Source organism: Podarcis cretensis (assembly GCF_951804945.1).
Source record: "Podarcis cretensis genome assembly, chromosome: 13".
Taxonomy (NCBI): Eukaryota; Metazoa; Chordata; class Lepidosauria; order Squamata; family Lacertidae; genus Podarcis; species Podarcis cretensis.
In genome coordinates, this window is record NC_137182.1 from 54,556,431 (window position 1) to 54,573,029 (window position 16,599).

The 16,599-nt window shown below is 46.9% G+C and overlaps 1 protein-coding gene across 2 annotated transcripts; it reads right to left on the bottom strand.

Moving 5' to 3' along the window:
* Positions 1 to 747: 747 nt before the first annotated feature.
* Positions 748 to 16,213, bottom strand: LOC307202277 (asialoglycoprotein receptor 1-like). 2 transcript variants are annotated; one of them, XM_079952139.1, is made up of 9 exons: positions 16,191 to 16,213; positions 12,114 to 12,209; positions 10,583 to 10,705; positions 10,319 to 10,414; positions 9,273 to 9,344; positions 7,006 to 7,098; positions 4,541 to 4,689; positions 3,685 to 3,791; positions 748 to 990 (listed from the first exon to the last, which is right to left on the bottom strand). In XM_079952139.1, exons 2-9 carry the CDS (start codon positions 12,145 to 12,147, stop codon positions 846 to 848), a joined length of 819 nt encoding a protein of 272 aa, XP_079808265.1. In that variant the 5' UTR covers positions 12,148 to 12,209; positions 16,191 to 16,213; the 3' UTR covers positions 748 to 845. The 2 variants fall into 2 exon arrangements, with proteins under 2 accessions (XP_079808265.1, XP_079808264.1); XM_079952138.1 differs by lacking the exon at positions 16,191 to 16,213 and adding an exon at positions 13,413 to 13,548.
* Between the last annotated feature and the right edge of the window lie 386 nt (positions 16,214 to 16,599).

Here is a 16,599-nt window from a genome sequence, read left to right on the forward strand (position 1 = left end):
TAACTCTTAGCTGCAAAACAGCTACAGTTGTACCATGGTTCTCAAACTTAATCCGTTCTGGAAGTCCGTTCCAAAACCAAAGCGTTCCGAAACCGAGGCATGCTTCCCCATAGAAAGCTATGCAACACGGATTAATCCGTTCCAGACTTCTAAAAACAACCCCTAAAACAGCAATTTGACATGGATTTTACTATCTAACGAGACCATAAAATGAAAGCAGTAAACAATGTACTGCAGTCACACAATCAGTCAATCAGTAGCTGAACTGTGTTCCACACAGTCACAAAAGAAAAAAAGAGCCGCAAAAACACAAACACAAAATAAATAGCAAAAACAGACAGACCTCAGAGTAACACTAAAACAAGCGCAACACTCAAAACGGAAGCGTAACACTCAAAACGGAGCACGTTCAGCTTCTGGAAAAAGTTCGCAAACCGGAACACGTACTTCCGGGTTTGCAGTGTTTGGGTTCCAAGTTGTTTGAGAACCAAGGTACTACTGTACTTCAAAGTCATGTATTTATACTGTATTTTATGCTGCTTTTACAATTAAGTGTTTTAAAATTTGTTGTTAGCCACCTGGTGCCCGGTTCTTGAACCGGGAACGGTGGGGTATAAATAAAAATTGATTATTATTATTTATTAAAGTCGATGCAGTTTGCCAAAAGGACAAAGCGATAAAATTACCAGTAAAAGCCGTGAGAAACGAAAACGTTCCAGAAATAGACAATGATGACAAGGTGCCCCCTTTCTTTGCGAAATTGTTCTGTTTATTTGGTTTGGAAGAGACCGAGCGGCCTGGCAAACTCCGTGGCCTCTATGCTGGGCACTCTCTGTCCCGGCGACTCAACTGTTCATCTCGCAAACCCAGTTGTAGCGGCGGTTACAGTTCTCGTTGCTCCATAGCCCATCACGGTAAAGATGGGCACAGTGGGCCGCGTGGAAGGGTGTTTCGACGGAAAAGCTATCCGGTTCCCCGAGCCGCCAGTCTCTGCAATGAGAGTGAGAATGTGATAGGAATTTTGAGGTCTTAGATATATGGTAATGTCCATAAGCGTACCAACCAAGCACGTACATAGATCAGCACAGGAAGACCGACCTGGAACCATTTTGAATTCCTAAACTGAGCAAATTATTTTGTCTGCAAGGTCAAAGTGGGAAACCTTCTATTGTCTCTTTCCTCACAAATCCTGTCTTAAGGGCACATTTAAGATATGAATATCAACAACCTCAGATATGCAGATGACACAACATTGATGGCAGAAAGTGAAGAGGAATTAAAGAACCTTTTAATGAGGGTGAAAGGAGAGCGCAGAATATGGTCTGAAGCTCAACATCAAAAAAACGAAGATCATGGCTGCTGGTCCCATCACCTTCTGGCAAATAGAAGGGGAAGAAATGGAGGCAGTGAGAGATTTTACTTTCTTGGGCTCCATGATCACTGCAGATGGTGACAGCAGCCACGAAATTAAAAGATGCCTGCTTCTTGGGAGAAAAGCAATGACAAACCTAGACAGCATCTTAAAAAGCAGAGACATCACCTTGCCAACAAAGGTCCGTGGTTTCCCCAGTAGTGATGTATGGAAGTGAGAGCTGGACCATAAAGAAGGCTGATCGCCAAAGAATTGATGCTTTTGAATTCTGGTGCTGGAGGAGACTCTTGAGAGTCCCATGGACTGCAAGAAGATCAAACCTCTCCATTCTGAAGGAAATCAGCCCTGAGTGCTCACTGGAAGGACAGATCCTGAAGCTGAGGCTCCAAGACTTTGGCCACCTCATGAGAAGAGAAGACTCCCTGGAAAAGACCCTGATGTTGGGAAAGATGGAGGGCGCAAGGAGAAGGGGACGACGGAGGACGAGATGGTGGGACAGTGTTCTGGAAGCTACCAGCATGAGTTTGACCAAACTGCGGGAGGCAGTGGAAGACAGGAGGGCCTGGCGTGCTCTGGTCCATGGGGTCACGAAGAGTCGGACATGACTAAAAGACTAAACAACAACATCTGAGGGGTGGTCTTAGGTTATACCTCTTCTGTGATGTATGTATGATGTTTCTGTAGGTGGTCTTGATCTTGTTGTTGTTGTTGTTGTTGTTTAGTCGTTTAGTCGTGTCCGACTCTTCGTGACCCCATGGACCAGAGAACGCCAGGCACTCCTGTCCTCCACTGCCCCCCACAGCTTGGTCAGACAGGGTGGCAATTTCAAAAGTCTTTATAAGGCCTTGTGCGCCTCCTCCCCCCTGCCTGTGGTGAGCAAGGACCCAGTTGCAACAGATCAATAAAGATCAAGCTTACTAGCTGCTTTGCTTCTCAATATTCTCTGGTTGGCCTCTGTTCTTTTCTCCTACCAATAGGGAACCCACTTAAGGACTCTATACGGGCTCTTGGATACCCCATAAGGGAAAAGGGCAATTCTTGTTTACAACAAGAGCAAGGAAGGGAAAATGGCAGCCTGAGCAAAACTGTCACGTACCTTGAATGCTGCTGTGAAGGTTCAGATCAGATCAGAGAGCCACATACAACAAAAAGTAATATTTGGAATATACTAGACCCCATTAAAGGTAAAGGTAAAGGGACCCCTGACCGTTAGGTCCAGTCCTGGCCGACTCTGGGGTTGCGGCGCTCATCTCGCTTTAGTGGCTGAGGGAGCCAGCGCACAGCTTCCCGGTCATGTGGCCAGCATGACTAAGCCGCTTCTGGCGAACCAGAGCAGCGCACAGAAACGCCGTTTACCTTCCCACCGGAGTGGTACCTATTTATCTACTTGCACTTTGACATGCTTTCGAACTGCTAGGTTGGCAGGAGCTGGGACCGAGCAACGGGAGCTCACCCTGTCGCGGGGATTCGAACCACCGACTTTCTGATCGGCAAGTCCTAGGCTCTGTAGTTTAGCCCACAACACCAACCGCGTCGCTTGGACCCCATTACATTTGTTTTAAAAATAGGGCTATCTAAGGTATCAAACGGCTCGAGATGGAATAGGGATAATGCTTCTCTAAAACATATGTTTTTTTCATTGCCCTATATTGAAAGATTTTTGGCAGAAGGTAACTGAAACCATCAGCAGGACTGTACAGAACAACCTCACATTTACAGAGCAAAATATCCTCTTGAATTATATACCCAGCACATGGAACCTCACAAAAGGGCAATGCGAGTGGACACCAGGTGGGCAGGGGGTCAAACTCACATTCTGCAGATGGTGGGTGCAGTTTGGGAATCCAAAGGGTATATAATTGTAACTTGTTTTGTTTTTATTCTGTTTTGTTATTCGTATGAAAATTGGGAAAGTCGTGGAAGGGAATTTTGGTTTAAGAATGAGTATTGATGTATAAGTATTGATGTTTAAGTTTGGATAAGCTAAGGTTTGTAACAATAAATTGAGGAAATGGATGAAAGAGAAAAAATAAAATAATAACATGTTAAAATAAATTATCAAGTTAAAGTTGAGAAATAAGTAAAAAGGATTTGCTGAGCTAATAATTTGAATTGGAATACAAGAAGGGGAGGTGTGAGGAGGTCTGAGAAGCAAGTTAAAAGAAAATAAGCAATTGAAATTTTGTGTGTTTTTAATTGTTTTTAAGTTTTGTACTTTTGTATTTTTGTTTTTTGTCATTTTTTGTTTACTTTTGTTTTTGTGGTGTTATTGAAAATGCTAATAAATATTCATTTTTTTAAAAAAAACTCACATTCTGCGGATGGTGTAGCCCGTACCGTCCACCCACTTCCAGACACCGCTAGCCATGGTCAAGCCAATCCAGGTGTTCCGGGGCTTCGTCAGCTGGGCCACAAATTGCTGGAGAGAGAGAGAGGGCAGAAGAAAAAAGTGGTGTCACCGGGGACAGATTGCGGTTTTAGTTGGTGTTATTAATTGCATTTCTTAGGGCTCATCCATAGTTCCTTTTGCGCTTCCCAGGAAAAACCCGTGTGATTTAGCGTTGGAACAAACGTCCGTTGCATTTTCCACGGTTTGCTGTTTGTCCCAGTGCAGCAGTAATAATAATAATGATTTCTTATTTATACCCCCCCCCCCCAATCTGGCTGGGTTTCCCCAGGCACTCTAGGCGGCTCCCAACAGAAAACACAAAAAAACTTGCAACATTAAAAGCTTCCCTAAACAGGGCTGCCTTCAGATGTCTTCTAAAAGTTTTGTAGTTGTTTTTCGCTTTGACATCTGGTGGGAGGGTGTTCCACAGGGCGGGCGCCACCACCGAGAAGGCCCTCTGCCTGGTTCCCTGTAACCTCATTTCTCACAATGAGGGAACCACCAAACGGCCCTCGGAGCTGGACCTCAGTGTCCGGGCAGAACAATGGGGGTGGAGACGCTTCTTCAGGTATACTGGACCGAGGCCGTTTAGGGCTTTCAAGGTCAGCACCAACACTTTGAATTGTGCTTGGAAACGTCCTAGGAGCCAATGAAGGTCTTTCAGGACTGGTATTATGTGGTCTTCCAGTCCCCAGTCCGGCTGCTGCATTCTGGATTAGTTGCAGTTTCTGGGTCACCTTCAAAGGTGTTTCTCCTGCCTAGAGTTCAGGCCAACTTACCTGTTCCAGGTAGCTGGTGATGATGACCAGGTGGGCGTCTTTATCTTCACAGTCCAGCTTGGCTTCGTCCCAAGACTTGTCCGTTTTGGAGAGCCAGTAGCAGCTGCGAATAAACGGGAGCCAACCTTTTAGGCAGCAGTGGCTTCCCACTTTTTGGGGGAGGGGGGTAAAGAACGAAAGAGAGGTCAAACTCTGATCCACGCTGCCTTACGAAAAAGAGTCAGCTGGCAAACATCACTTTGAGGTGGTTCCCTCTGTGGGATAGCTGGTAGAAACTTCACAGAACCATAGAATCGATGGTTCTCAAACTTAATCCGTTCTGGAAATCTGTTCCAAAACCAAAGCGTTCCAAAACCAAGGCGCCCTTTCTCATAGAAAGTAATGCAAAATGGATTAATCCGTTCCAGACTTTTAAAAACAACCCCTAAAAAAACAGCCATTGAACATGAATTTTACTATCTAACGAAACAATCGATCCCTAAAATGAAAGCAGTAATCAATGTACTGTACTATAAAATAAATAGGACAGTATTGTAGACGATAAAAAAAATTTTAAAAAAATTTCTTAGCTGCACTGATGATAGTCCTTGTTTAGATGGGGGGCTTTTATCCATTTCCGCAGTCACACAATCAATCGATCGGAAGCTGAACTGGGTTCACGAAAACAAATTAACCGAAAAAGCCTCAAAAACAAAAAGGCAAAATAAATAGCAAAAACAAAAACTCCAAATATAGCAGTACCTTGGTTCTCGAAGTCTGTCTGACTTCTGAAATGTTCGAAAACCAAGGCACAGCTTCTGATTGGTGCAGGCGCCCCGGAAACAATAGCCGACAGCCGCGTCGGACGTTCGGCTTCTGAGAAACGTTTGAAAACCGGAACATGTACTCCTGGGTTTTCTGTGTTTGGGAACCAAGGTACCCTGTAGTTGGAAGGGACCCCAAAGCTCATCTAGTCCAACCCCCCTGGAATGTTAGAATCTCAGCTGAAGCCTTCCTGACAGATGGCCACCCAACCTCTGCTTAAAATGACCACCAAGGAAAGAGAGGGAGACCGTTTCAAACAGCTCTTAATGTAAGGAAATGTTTAGTCGAATCTCCTTTCTTGTCGCTTGAAGCCACGGGTTCGAGTCCTGCCCTCCGGAGCAGGGGAAAACAAGCTTGCTCCATGGGGCAGACCTTGAGATATTGGAAGATGGCTCTCATATCTCCTCTCAGTCTCCTCTTTTCCAGGCTAAACATCCCCCGCTCCCTCAACCATTCCTCATAGGGCTTGTTTTCCAAACCAGTGTTCACCTTGGTTGCGCTCCTCTACACACCTTCCAGCTTGTCCATCTCCTCTTTAAAATAGGGTGCCCAGAACCGGACGGAGAACGAGGTCATTTGGAGTATTTGAAAGACAGGTTCTCCAATATGTGCTCTAAGTTGCTGAAGAAGCCACTTCCTATTATTATTATTATTATTATTATTATTATTATTATTTCTTCATACCACCCTTCATCCAAGGATCACAGGGCAATTTGCAAGATAAAAACACCGAAATGCACACCTGATGACTTGGAGACGCTGAGAATAATAATAATAATAATAATAATAATAATAATAATAATAATAATAATATTTATACCCTGCCCATCTGGCTGAGTTTCCCCAGCCACTCTGGGCAGTTCCCAATCAAGTATTAAAAACAATACAGCGTTAAATATTAAAAACTTCCCTGAACAGGGCTGCCTTCAGGTGTCTTTTAAAGATAGGATAGCTACTTATTTCCTTGACATCTGCTGGGAGGGCGTTCCACAGGGCAGGCACCACCACCGAGAAGGCCCTCTGCCTGGTTCCCTGTAACCTCACTTCTCACAATGAGGGAACTGCCAGAAGGCTCTCGGAGCTGGACCTCAGTGTCCGGGCAGAACGATGGGGGTGGAGACACTCCTTCAGGTTTACTGGGCCTTTGAGGCCGTTTAGGGCTTTAGAGGTCAGCACCAACACTTTGAATTGTGCTCGGAAACGTTCTGGGAGCCAATGTAGGTCTTTCAGGACCGGTGTTATGTGGTCTTGGCGGCCGCTCCCAGTCCTCAGTCTAGCTGCCGCATTCTGGATTAACTGTAGTTTCTGGGTCACCTTCAAAGGTAGCCCCACGTAGAGCGCATTGCAGTAGTCCAAGCGGGAGATAACCAGAGCATGTGCCACTCTGGCCAGACAGTCTGCGGGCAGGGAGGCTCTCATCCTGCGCACCAGATGGAGCTGACAGACAGCCACCCTGGACACAGGACTGACCTGCGCCTCCATGGACAGCGGTGAGTCCAAAATGACTCCCAGGCTGCGCACCTGGTCCTTCAGGGGCACAGTTGCCCCATTCAGGACCAGGGAATTATTGCAAGAATTATTGCATGAGCCACCTTTCCACAGTTATGCACCCCCCTTTTCCAGACAGACACTTGAGCGCTGCTCCCCGATTAACTCCTGACCTGTCCTGTTGCTTTTAATGCTCTCCACTTCGCAATTCTGGGTCCGCACACTGGTCCGCAGTTTAGAGATCTGTTCCTGGAACTGGGTTTTCACTGGATGAGGCCAAAGGGAAATGAGGGTCATTCAGTATGATTCTTCTTGAGCCCCCCCCCCACAACGAATCTTCAAGGACAGACCGTTTTCTAAGCAAAGGGCTTTTAAATGGGCTAGGCTGTTTCTGTTACCTGTATTTTAAAGATTTGTTTTCTCACATGGTTTTAATTTTGTTATGGCTTAATTGCTTTTTAACATAGCTGTCAACTTTTCCCTTTTCTTGCGAGGAATCCTATTCGGAATAAGGGAATTTCCTTTTTAAAAAGGGAAACGTTGACAGCTATGATTTTTAACCATTATCTCTTATGTGTTTTTAGATTTTTGTATTCCATATACTTTTTGTAGACAATACTGTAACTACCTCGGGCACAGGAAAATGCGGGATATAAAATTAGTAGTAGTAGTAGTAGTAGTAAGGTAAAGGTAAAGGGACCCCTGACCATTAGGTCCAGTCGTGGCCGACTCTGGGGTTGCGGCACTCATCTCGCTTTACTGGCCGAGGGAGCCGGCGTACAGCTTCCGGGTCATGTGGCCAGAAGGACTAAGCCGCTTCTGGCGAACCAGAGCAGTGCACGGAAACGCCGTTTACCTTCCCGCCGGAGCGGTACCTATTTATCTACTTGCACTTTGACGTGCTTTTGAACTGCTAGGTTGGCAGGAGCTGGGACCGAGCAACGGGAGCTCACCCCGTCGTGGGGATTCGAACCGCCGACCTTCTGATTGGCAAGTCCTAGGCTCTGTGGTTTAACCCACAGCGCCACCTGCGTCCCTAGTAGTAGTAGCATACTGCCCTATATCCTCAGGTCTCAGGGCAGTTCGGAGCATAAAATCACAAAATAAAATCACAAAACGCATAATCAAATTGAAAATGAAAATAATCCATAATGAATTGGGAAAAAAAGTACATCATCCCCCCCTAAAAAAATCCGGTCTCCTTTTCGTTGGGAAATAATTCAGACGGAAATTCCCAGGTGTCAAAAAAGGTTATTTATGTATGTCACTACTGCACCCCATGTTTTGTTAGCCCAAAAATGGAAAACGAGTGAGGTCCCAACTAAAGAAGAATGGGAACTTAAAACTGATGGAATATGTGCAGCTTATGAACCTAACATATAGAATATCTGAAGAAGTGTGCATGCACACGAAAGCTTATACCAATAACTAACTTAGTTGGTCTCTAAGGTGCTACTGGAAGGAATTTTTTTGTTTTGTTTTGAATATAGAATAAGAGAACAAGAAGAACATACGTTTAAAGAAGATTAGAAAATGTTTATTGAATATATGGGGGGGCACTGTTTACACTTGAAAACATTAGCAGCATTAAGATAAATTCAGCAGTGTAAATATGTTTTGATGGATGTTAATAATGGAATACTGAATGGTTTAGTAAAATATACAAGGATTTATGATATGCAAAATGAGCCATGGAAAGAGAAGAAGGGAAATCACCGATATTTTAAGGTTGTTTAAATGAGCGTTCTAAATTGTGAAACAGAAAAATTAATAAAAATTATATAAAAATAGGAAAAGAAAATGAAAACAACCCAATAGCACACACACACACACAACTTTAAAAGGGCATTGGATATCAATTAACCAAAGGCTTGGTTGAAGAGGAACGTTTTTGCCTGGTGCCTAAAGTTGTATAATGAAGGGGTATCATTATTAGAAAGGGTTAAACCACAGAGCCTAGGACTTGCCGATCAGAAGGTCGGCGGTTCGAATCCCCGCAATGACGGCGTGAGCTCCCGTTGCTCGGTCCCTGCTCCTGCCAACCTAGCAGTTTGAAAGCACGTCAACGTGCAAGTAGATAAATAGGTACCGCTCCGGCAGGAAGGTAAACGGCGTTTCCGTGCGCTGCTCTGGTTTGCCAGAAGCGGCTTAGTCCTGCTGGCCACATGACCCAGAAGCTGTACGCCGGCTCCCTCGGCCAGTAAAGCGAGATGAGTGCCGCAACCCCAGAGTCGGTCACGACTGGACCTAATGGTCAGGGGTCCCTTTACCTTTACCTTATCATTATTAGAAATAATAATAGCAGCAACAAAATAGTTACTAACCTAAATTAATAACTAAAAAGTATAGCCTGCCCAAATCCAGGTGCAACCACACCTCCCCTCACACAGGGGGGGAAACCCCCCACATCTGTCCCACAGCTGCTTCCGCGCGGACGCACCTTCCTTCGCCTCCTCGGTCAGGTTGTGCACCATATGTTCAATTTTCACCAGTTGCTTCAAATCTTCTGCCTCTGGAACCAGCAGAAAGAGGTGAAGTTGGAGGAAATGGTTTGGGGATGTTGCAGGAATTTATGTATGGGGGGGTTGCCCCTCCAGCAGATATCATGCACATGCAGCCCACTACCAAAACCAGCACTTTTGTGACTTTTGCGATTTGTCCTCACAAAACAGTTCATCACAGTTTCTTCCTGCCTATTCAAAGGGCCTTTGATGCACGACAACAAATGTAAGAATTCACTGATCAATGGATCTCTGTACTGGCTCACTGGGAAAACTTCAGAAATTCATATAGACAGGTGAGCTCAGCTACTCAGCAGCCCCTCTGCCTGAGTGATAATCCCCGGCATCCTGATACCTGAGTGCCAGACAGGTAGCCATTCCAGAAAGAACAAGCCCAGATGAAGACAAAAGGGTGTGTGAACTTGGCTGGGAAACAGGGAAATGGAAAGATCTCTTTTGTTACACTTGATGGGTGTTTGGTGGAGGGCAAGGAGAACCATGGGGCAGGGTCCAGGATGCTCAGATTACGGCCACCAGACCTCCCTTTTCATGATGTAACCGTGATGTATGAGTGATGTAGTTTGGGGGGTGTAACATGGGGATTAGGTAAAGGTAAAGGGACCCCTGACCATTAGGTCTTGCCAATCAGAAGGTCGGCAGTTCGAATCCCTGCGATGGGGTGAGCTCCCATTGCTCGGCCCCAGCTCCTGCCCACCTAGCAGTTCAAAAGCACCTCAAAGTGCAAGTAGATCAATAGGTACCACTCCGGCGGGAAGGTAAACGGCGTTTCCGTGCGCTGCTCTGGTTCGCCAGAAGCGGCTTAGTCCTGCTGGCCACATGACCCGGAAGATGTACACCAGCTCCCTTGGTCAATAAAGCAAGACGAGCGCCGCAACCCCAGAGTCGGCCACAACTGGACCTAATGGTCAGGGGTCCCTTTACCTTTACCTTACACTTGGAAAGAAGATCTGCTTCCTGGACTCACCCTTCTTTTTCAGAGCGGTGATCTCCGCCGAGACCGTGCGGTTGATGCTTTTCAAAGTCTCCTCCATCCCTTTCAATTCACTGACAGATTTCCGACCTGGGGAGAGGGAGCAAAGTTCGAAACTCCCATTCTTCTAGGTGCCTTTTGCAACCCCAGAGTTGGCCACGACTGGACCTAATGGGGTCCAGTCCCTTTTCCTTTACCCCTCTTTCCCACACCTGCACCCAAGGAGCCGGACATCTCACCAGCTGAGCCACTACTCACCTGTTAAGCCGAACACAGTGACGGCAATGGTGAAGACGCAGATGAGTCCCAGCAGGATGAACACCAGGCGGTGGCCAGGGCAGACGCCCCGTCCCCAGGAGTCCGAGGGGCGCAGGCCGAATTCTGCAGGGATAAAGATGCAATTCTGGGCTGCATCAATAGGAGTATAGCATCTAGATCAAGGGAAGTAATAGTGCCACTGGATTCTGCTCTGGTCAGACCTCATCTGGAGTACTGTGTCCAGTTCTGGGCACCACAGTTCAAGAAGGACACTGACAAACTGGAACGTGTCCAGAGGAGGGCAACCAAAATGGTCAAAGGCCTGGAAACGATGCCTTATGAGGAACGGCTAAGGGAGCTGGGCATGTTTAGCCTGGAGAAGAGGAGGTTAAGGGGTGATATGATAGCCATGTTCAAATATATAAAAGGATGTCACATAGAGGAGGGAGAAAGGTTGTTTTCTGCTGCTCCAGAGAAGCGGACACGGAGCAATGGCTCCAAACTACAAGAAAGAAGATTCCACCTAAACATTAGGAAGAACTTCCTGACAGTAAGAGCTCAGTTAAAACATGAAAAATGTGTTATAGGCAACGCTCTCGCTTTTGGACAGCGTTTAGCTCAGCAGCAAAAAGAGCCGTCGCCTGGCCCTAAAGGGTTAACTTTAGGTGAATCGCCAATGTGTTGAGGAGCCTGGCATTGGAACTGTAAATGACAGGCTCCTCAATGTGCCAGCAGAGGGCGCTATAGAGCAGCGATGTCGGCGGGAAATTGCATTGAGAGCCACTATACTGTTTTTTAAAGCGTTTTTTCGTGATCGGCGTAGATCCAGCCTCAGTCTAAGGTCCTATGCAGAAGGAGAGGGATCTTTATCCCAGTACTGAAGCGAAATCTTCAATGGTTTTTGAATGTCGGTGTTGTTTTTATAGACGGAATTGGTTTATAGATGGAACTGTTTTTCTTTTTTATATACAGTGGTACCTCGGGTTAAGTACTTCATTCGTTCTGGAGGTCTGTTCTTAACCTGAAACTGTTCTTAACCTGAAGCACCACTTTAGCTAATGGGGCCTCCTGCTGCCACTGCGCGATTTCTGTTCTCATCCTGAAGCAAAGTTTTTAACCCGAGGTACTATTTCTGGGTTAGTGGAGTCTGTAACCTGAAGCGTATGTAACCTGAAGCGTATGTAACCTGAGGTACCACTGTATTAACCTGTGTTTTATATGTGTGTGTGTGTGTGTGTGTGTGTTGTTTTTGCGCCTGTTTTGGGGTTTCATCCACTTTCTAAACTACTCCTGGGTATGTTTTCCTGGATAAGAATATTTTTCGCAGGCGCCAATCAAGTTCCCACCTAATATCAATTGGCAGGGAGTTCCAAAGGTGCCGCCACATAAAAAAAGATTGATTTCTTACAGAAGTGGAAGGGGTTTTTATGTGGCACCGTCGCCCGGGCACATACGGGGTAAGAAATATGGTGAAATACACAAGGTGAGTGTTTGCGAAAGACAGAGAAACAGGATGGACAGAGAAACGTACCTCCGCTGCTCTGATCCTCCTCCTTGTCCTCCATATTTGGGGATCTAGTGTCTTGGCGACGCTTGATCACTCTGGGTCAGAGAGGGCATGAGAAACCTGAAACCAGAAGGATGGGATTTGAAGGCAAAAATCTTCCCCCCTGCAACATAAATCTTGGCTACATCCATGCTTTCAAAGTAAAAGTAGTGGATTTCTCTGAGTTTATAGTAACAAACCAAACAACCTCAAAGTCAATAGATTCCACAAGCCAGATGTCTGTGCAGCTCCCTCCCAGTTGATTTAGGCCAGATATTGGCAAAGCAAAGTCCAAAACGCCGCCTTCAAATTGGGAAATTCCTCGTCATCAGACACACAGATTTAAAATACACAGATTAATAAACACATCCTCAATCATTAACACAGGCTCTCTCTAAAAATGTACGAAATACAACAGGCACCGGGCTTTGGGTGGTGGTTTAATGCCCCAAAAGGAAAAGCAGGATATTAATTACAGCCTTCAGATTAAATGTATTTCACTGAAATTAGTTTCCAAACAGGCTGCGATTCAAAAGAGTTAGCAACCACAATCCATTTTAATTTTTTGCATTATTCCAGCCGGAAAACCCTGGGGTCTCAGTTTGACACGAATTTTGGCTTCCTTGCATTAACCTGGAGCTAAGATTTAAGTGAAAAGATTGCCTACTGACGGCCACAATTGTTTGATATTGACGCACTGAAATTTCCAAATGGGGGGGGGGGGGACTGATTTAATGCCGAACCCTAGAGTTGGCGAAGACACCTCAAAATTCAACACTCAAAATTATTGCTCTAAAGAGAAAACAAAACTGAGCTACAGAATATTTCCTGGTGGTGGGAAAAACACACAAAACAGACTGCAATCTGAATGCTCCTGTTTGATTTTCCAGTATGGCCAAATGGATTGGTTTCAGACCCAGATATTTTTCACCCTGCTAGGAGCCGTCTGGAACGTAAGAGCATGAGAAGAGCTCTGCAGGATCAGGCCCTTGGCCCATCGAGTCCAGCATCAATTTCTCACAGTGGCCAACCGGGTGCCCATCGTAGGAAAACCGCGAGCAGAATTCGAACACGAGACCCGCTCTCCCCTCTTGTGGTTGGATTTGGAAGCCTTGGAGGCAGGGCGCAGGCATTCTGCCTAGTAGCCACCAATAGCCCTCTCAATTAATTCTCTTTTAAAGCCGTCACTGCCTCCAGTGGCAGGGAGTTCCACAGTCCAACTCTGCGCTGAATCTGCAACGTTCAGCTCCTTCAAATGCCCATGCATATCAGTGTTATACAAACCTCTTTTCACGTCCCCTTTCGCTCTCCTTTTGCTCCAAACTCAGAAGTCCCAAAAGCTTCAAATTTTCCTTAATCGGAGGTCGCTCCTCAGCTCCCCCAACACTTCCCTTTCAGAAAAACCCACAAGCAAAGATAAAATTCTCGAGGCAGACGCATGTGTGTGTGGGGAAACACAACGATCCGTTTCTCCCGACTGCGTCCAGATTTTTGGAACCAATCGATGTTTCTACGGCTCCGGCAAATGGATCATTATCTCCTCAAAAGGACTGACAGGCAGCCCTTTTGGATTGGCTCCCAAAGGGAGTTGAGGCGTTGAGCCGAAAGGGACCCAGGGGTCATCTAGTCCAACCCCGTGCTGCTGCAGGATTTTTCCCAGACAGACACGGGTTCAACGAGGAAGGCCCGATTTATTGACTGCACAGGGCTCCAGCGAGATACATCTGAAAAGGCTGGAAGCCTCGATTTAGCCGCTGGGGGCTCCTTTTATAGTGAAAGATTATAAAACTTCCTAGAGGGTTATTTCAGAAATGAGGAACCTCCATCAGGCAGGCAAAAATTAAAAAAGCGGAACTATACTCATGCAGGCAAGAGAAACAGAACTTTTTTAGCTTCCCTTCCTGTCCTGTATGCCCCAAACTGCGAACACGTGAAGATTTCTCGTTGAAACTGCTGATCTGTGCAAGTTTAAAAACAGACACTGCAGGGGTACCTCAGTTTACGAACTTAATCCATTCCGGATGTCCGTTCTTTACATACATGGAACCCGGGGCGAACCACCACCCAGTGCCACCCCATTGCGACACCACTGATCCCCGTCAGGAGGTCAGCCTACGCCCGAGTAGGACCCTGTCAGAGACACATGCCCGACTGGCATGTTCTCTCCCTCCTGGTCAATCGTTCCGGAGCTTCATAAACTTTCTTCTGCCCAAACATCACAGCGACTGATGCCAACAGACACCGGCACACTTAGGGATCTGCAGAGTCTTTGCATCGTACATGACAAACCTCAGCAACTCAGCATTTTGGCTAGGTAAAGGTAAAGGGACCCCTGACCATTAGGTCCAGTCGTGGCCGACTCTGGGGTTGCGGCGCTCATCTTGCTTTACTGGCCGAGGGAGCCAGCGTACAGCTTCCGGGTCATGTGGCCAGCAGGACTAAGCCGCTTCTGGTGAACCAGAGCAGCGCACGGAAACGCCGTTTACCTTCGCACCGGAGTGGTACCTATTAATCTACTTGCACTTTGACGTGCTTTCGAACTGCTAGGTTGGCAGGAGCAGGGACCGAGCAACGGGAGCTCACCCCATCGCGGGGATTTGAACCGCCGACCTTCTGATCGGCAAGCCCTAGGCTCTGTGGTTTAACCCACAGCGCCACCTGCGTCCCTACATTTTGGCTAATCTCCTTTATTTACATATAAACACACACACGGAGCACTGCAACATGGCTCCCTCTCTCTCTAGCATCAGACAGCAAAGAGAAAAAGAACAAAGGACAATAGTCCCACTTCATGGAACACAGGAACACAAACATCCTGTCTCCGTCACTTCCCACGCGGTGGAGTCAAAACATATGTGAAAGACAACAATCCCATGACTGCAATCACGGAGCAGGAATTCTAACAATCCCTGGCTTCCTCCTGCTTGCATGCAAGTTCTTAGACAGCGTGAAGTCTCCCTTCACAGCTGAGATATCCCCGCCCCACTCCTGCTTACACGCAAGTAGGAGTTGGGATCAGGGCTGCTCCAATAGGCAGCATGAAACCTCCCTTCACAGCTTAGTTTCTGGGGTCAGGGAAGGTGGAGGCAGCCCAGCTGCTGCTGCAGCTGCTGGGCCATGTTGCATTTTCCTCGCCTCTCTGCCCTCCTCCTCCGGGCAAGCGGCGTCGTTTGGGCGGCAGCGCCAGCGGCAACTTGCCTCAGATCACCTGACACGGACCTGCCGCCGCCATGGCTACCTTACCGTAAATACCCCAGCCCAGGCAGCAGCAAGAAGAAGCTGGCAGCGGTGGCAGGTTAGGGGTTAGGGGCGCAAATTACTTGCCTTGCCCCGGGTTAGGGGGCGCAAATTACTTGCCTTGCCCCGGATTAGGGCACGCAAATTACTTGCCTTGCCCCGGGTTAGGGGGCGCAAATTACTTGCCTTGCCCCGGGTTAGGGCGCGCAAATTACTTGCCTTGCCCCGGGTTAGGGGGCGCAAATTACTTGCCTTGCCCCGGATTAGGGCACGCAAATTACTTGCCTTGCCCCGGGTTAGGGGGCGCAAATTACTTGCCTTGCCCCGGATTAGGGCACGCAAATTACTTGCCTTGCCCCGGGTTAGGGGGCGCAAATTACTTGCCTTGCCCCGGGTTAGGGGCGCAAATTACTTGCCTTGCCCCGGGTTAGGGGGCACAAATTACTTGCCTTGCCCCGGGTGCTGACCACCCACGCTACACTGCTGCTTCCGACCAGCTCCTGAAGCCAGCCAGAGCCAACTGTTCCAGGCTGCTGAGACTGCCGCTGCTGCGTTTTCCGGGGAAATTAGATGAAATCCGGGGACATTCCGGGGAAGGAATTTACCCGGGGATTTATTTGCAAATCTGGGGACTGTCCCCAGGAAACAGGGACACCTGGTAACCATAGGGTAGAGGATTTACAGGCCAGAGGGGCAATAATAATAATAATAATAATAATAATAATAATAATAATAATTTATTATTTGTACCCCGCCCATCTGGCTAGGTTTCCACCCAAGCCACTATGGGCAGCTTCCAAAAAGGTTAAAAATACACTAAAATACCTTCTTTACCTGATTTTCTGTCTCTTTATGGGTCCGTTTGCTGTCGCCCTTCCCCACAGTGACTTTCGCTATGGACTCCTCGCCCCCAATCTTTGAACTGTCAATATCGCTCATCTGCCATGCCCAAATTTGGAGTTTTCCGGCTGCGGGGAAGGGAGAAATCCTTTCGCTAGCTCCAACACAGCCAGCCCTGGACCCTGGGCCACAATACACAGGCCAACTTAAGCATGGCTAATAATGTTCTAACAACGTATATAGCCTGTATTGTTTCACAATTCTTGAATAAAGAACATATGGTGGAGATACAACTAAAAAAATAAATCAATATTGTATGAACAAAATTAGAGAAGGTAGTCAATCAATATAACTGAGGCAAACAAGCCTTTCATTAGCCCCAATCCTGCAATAA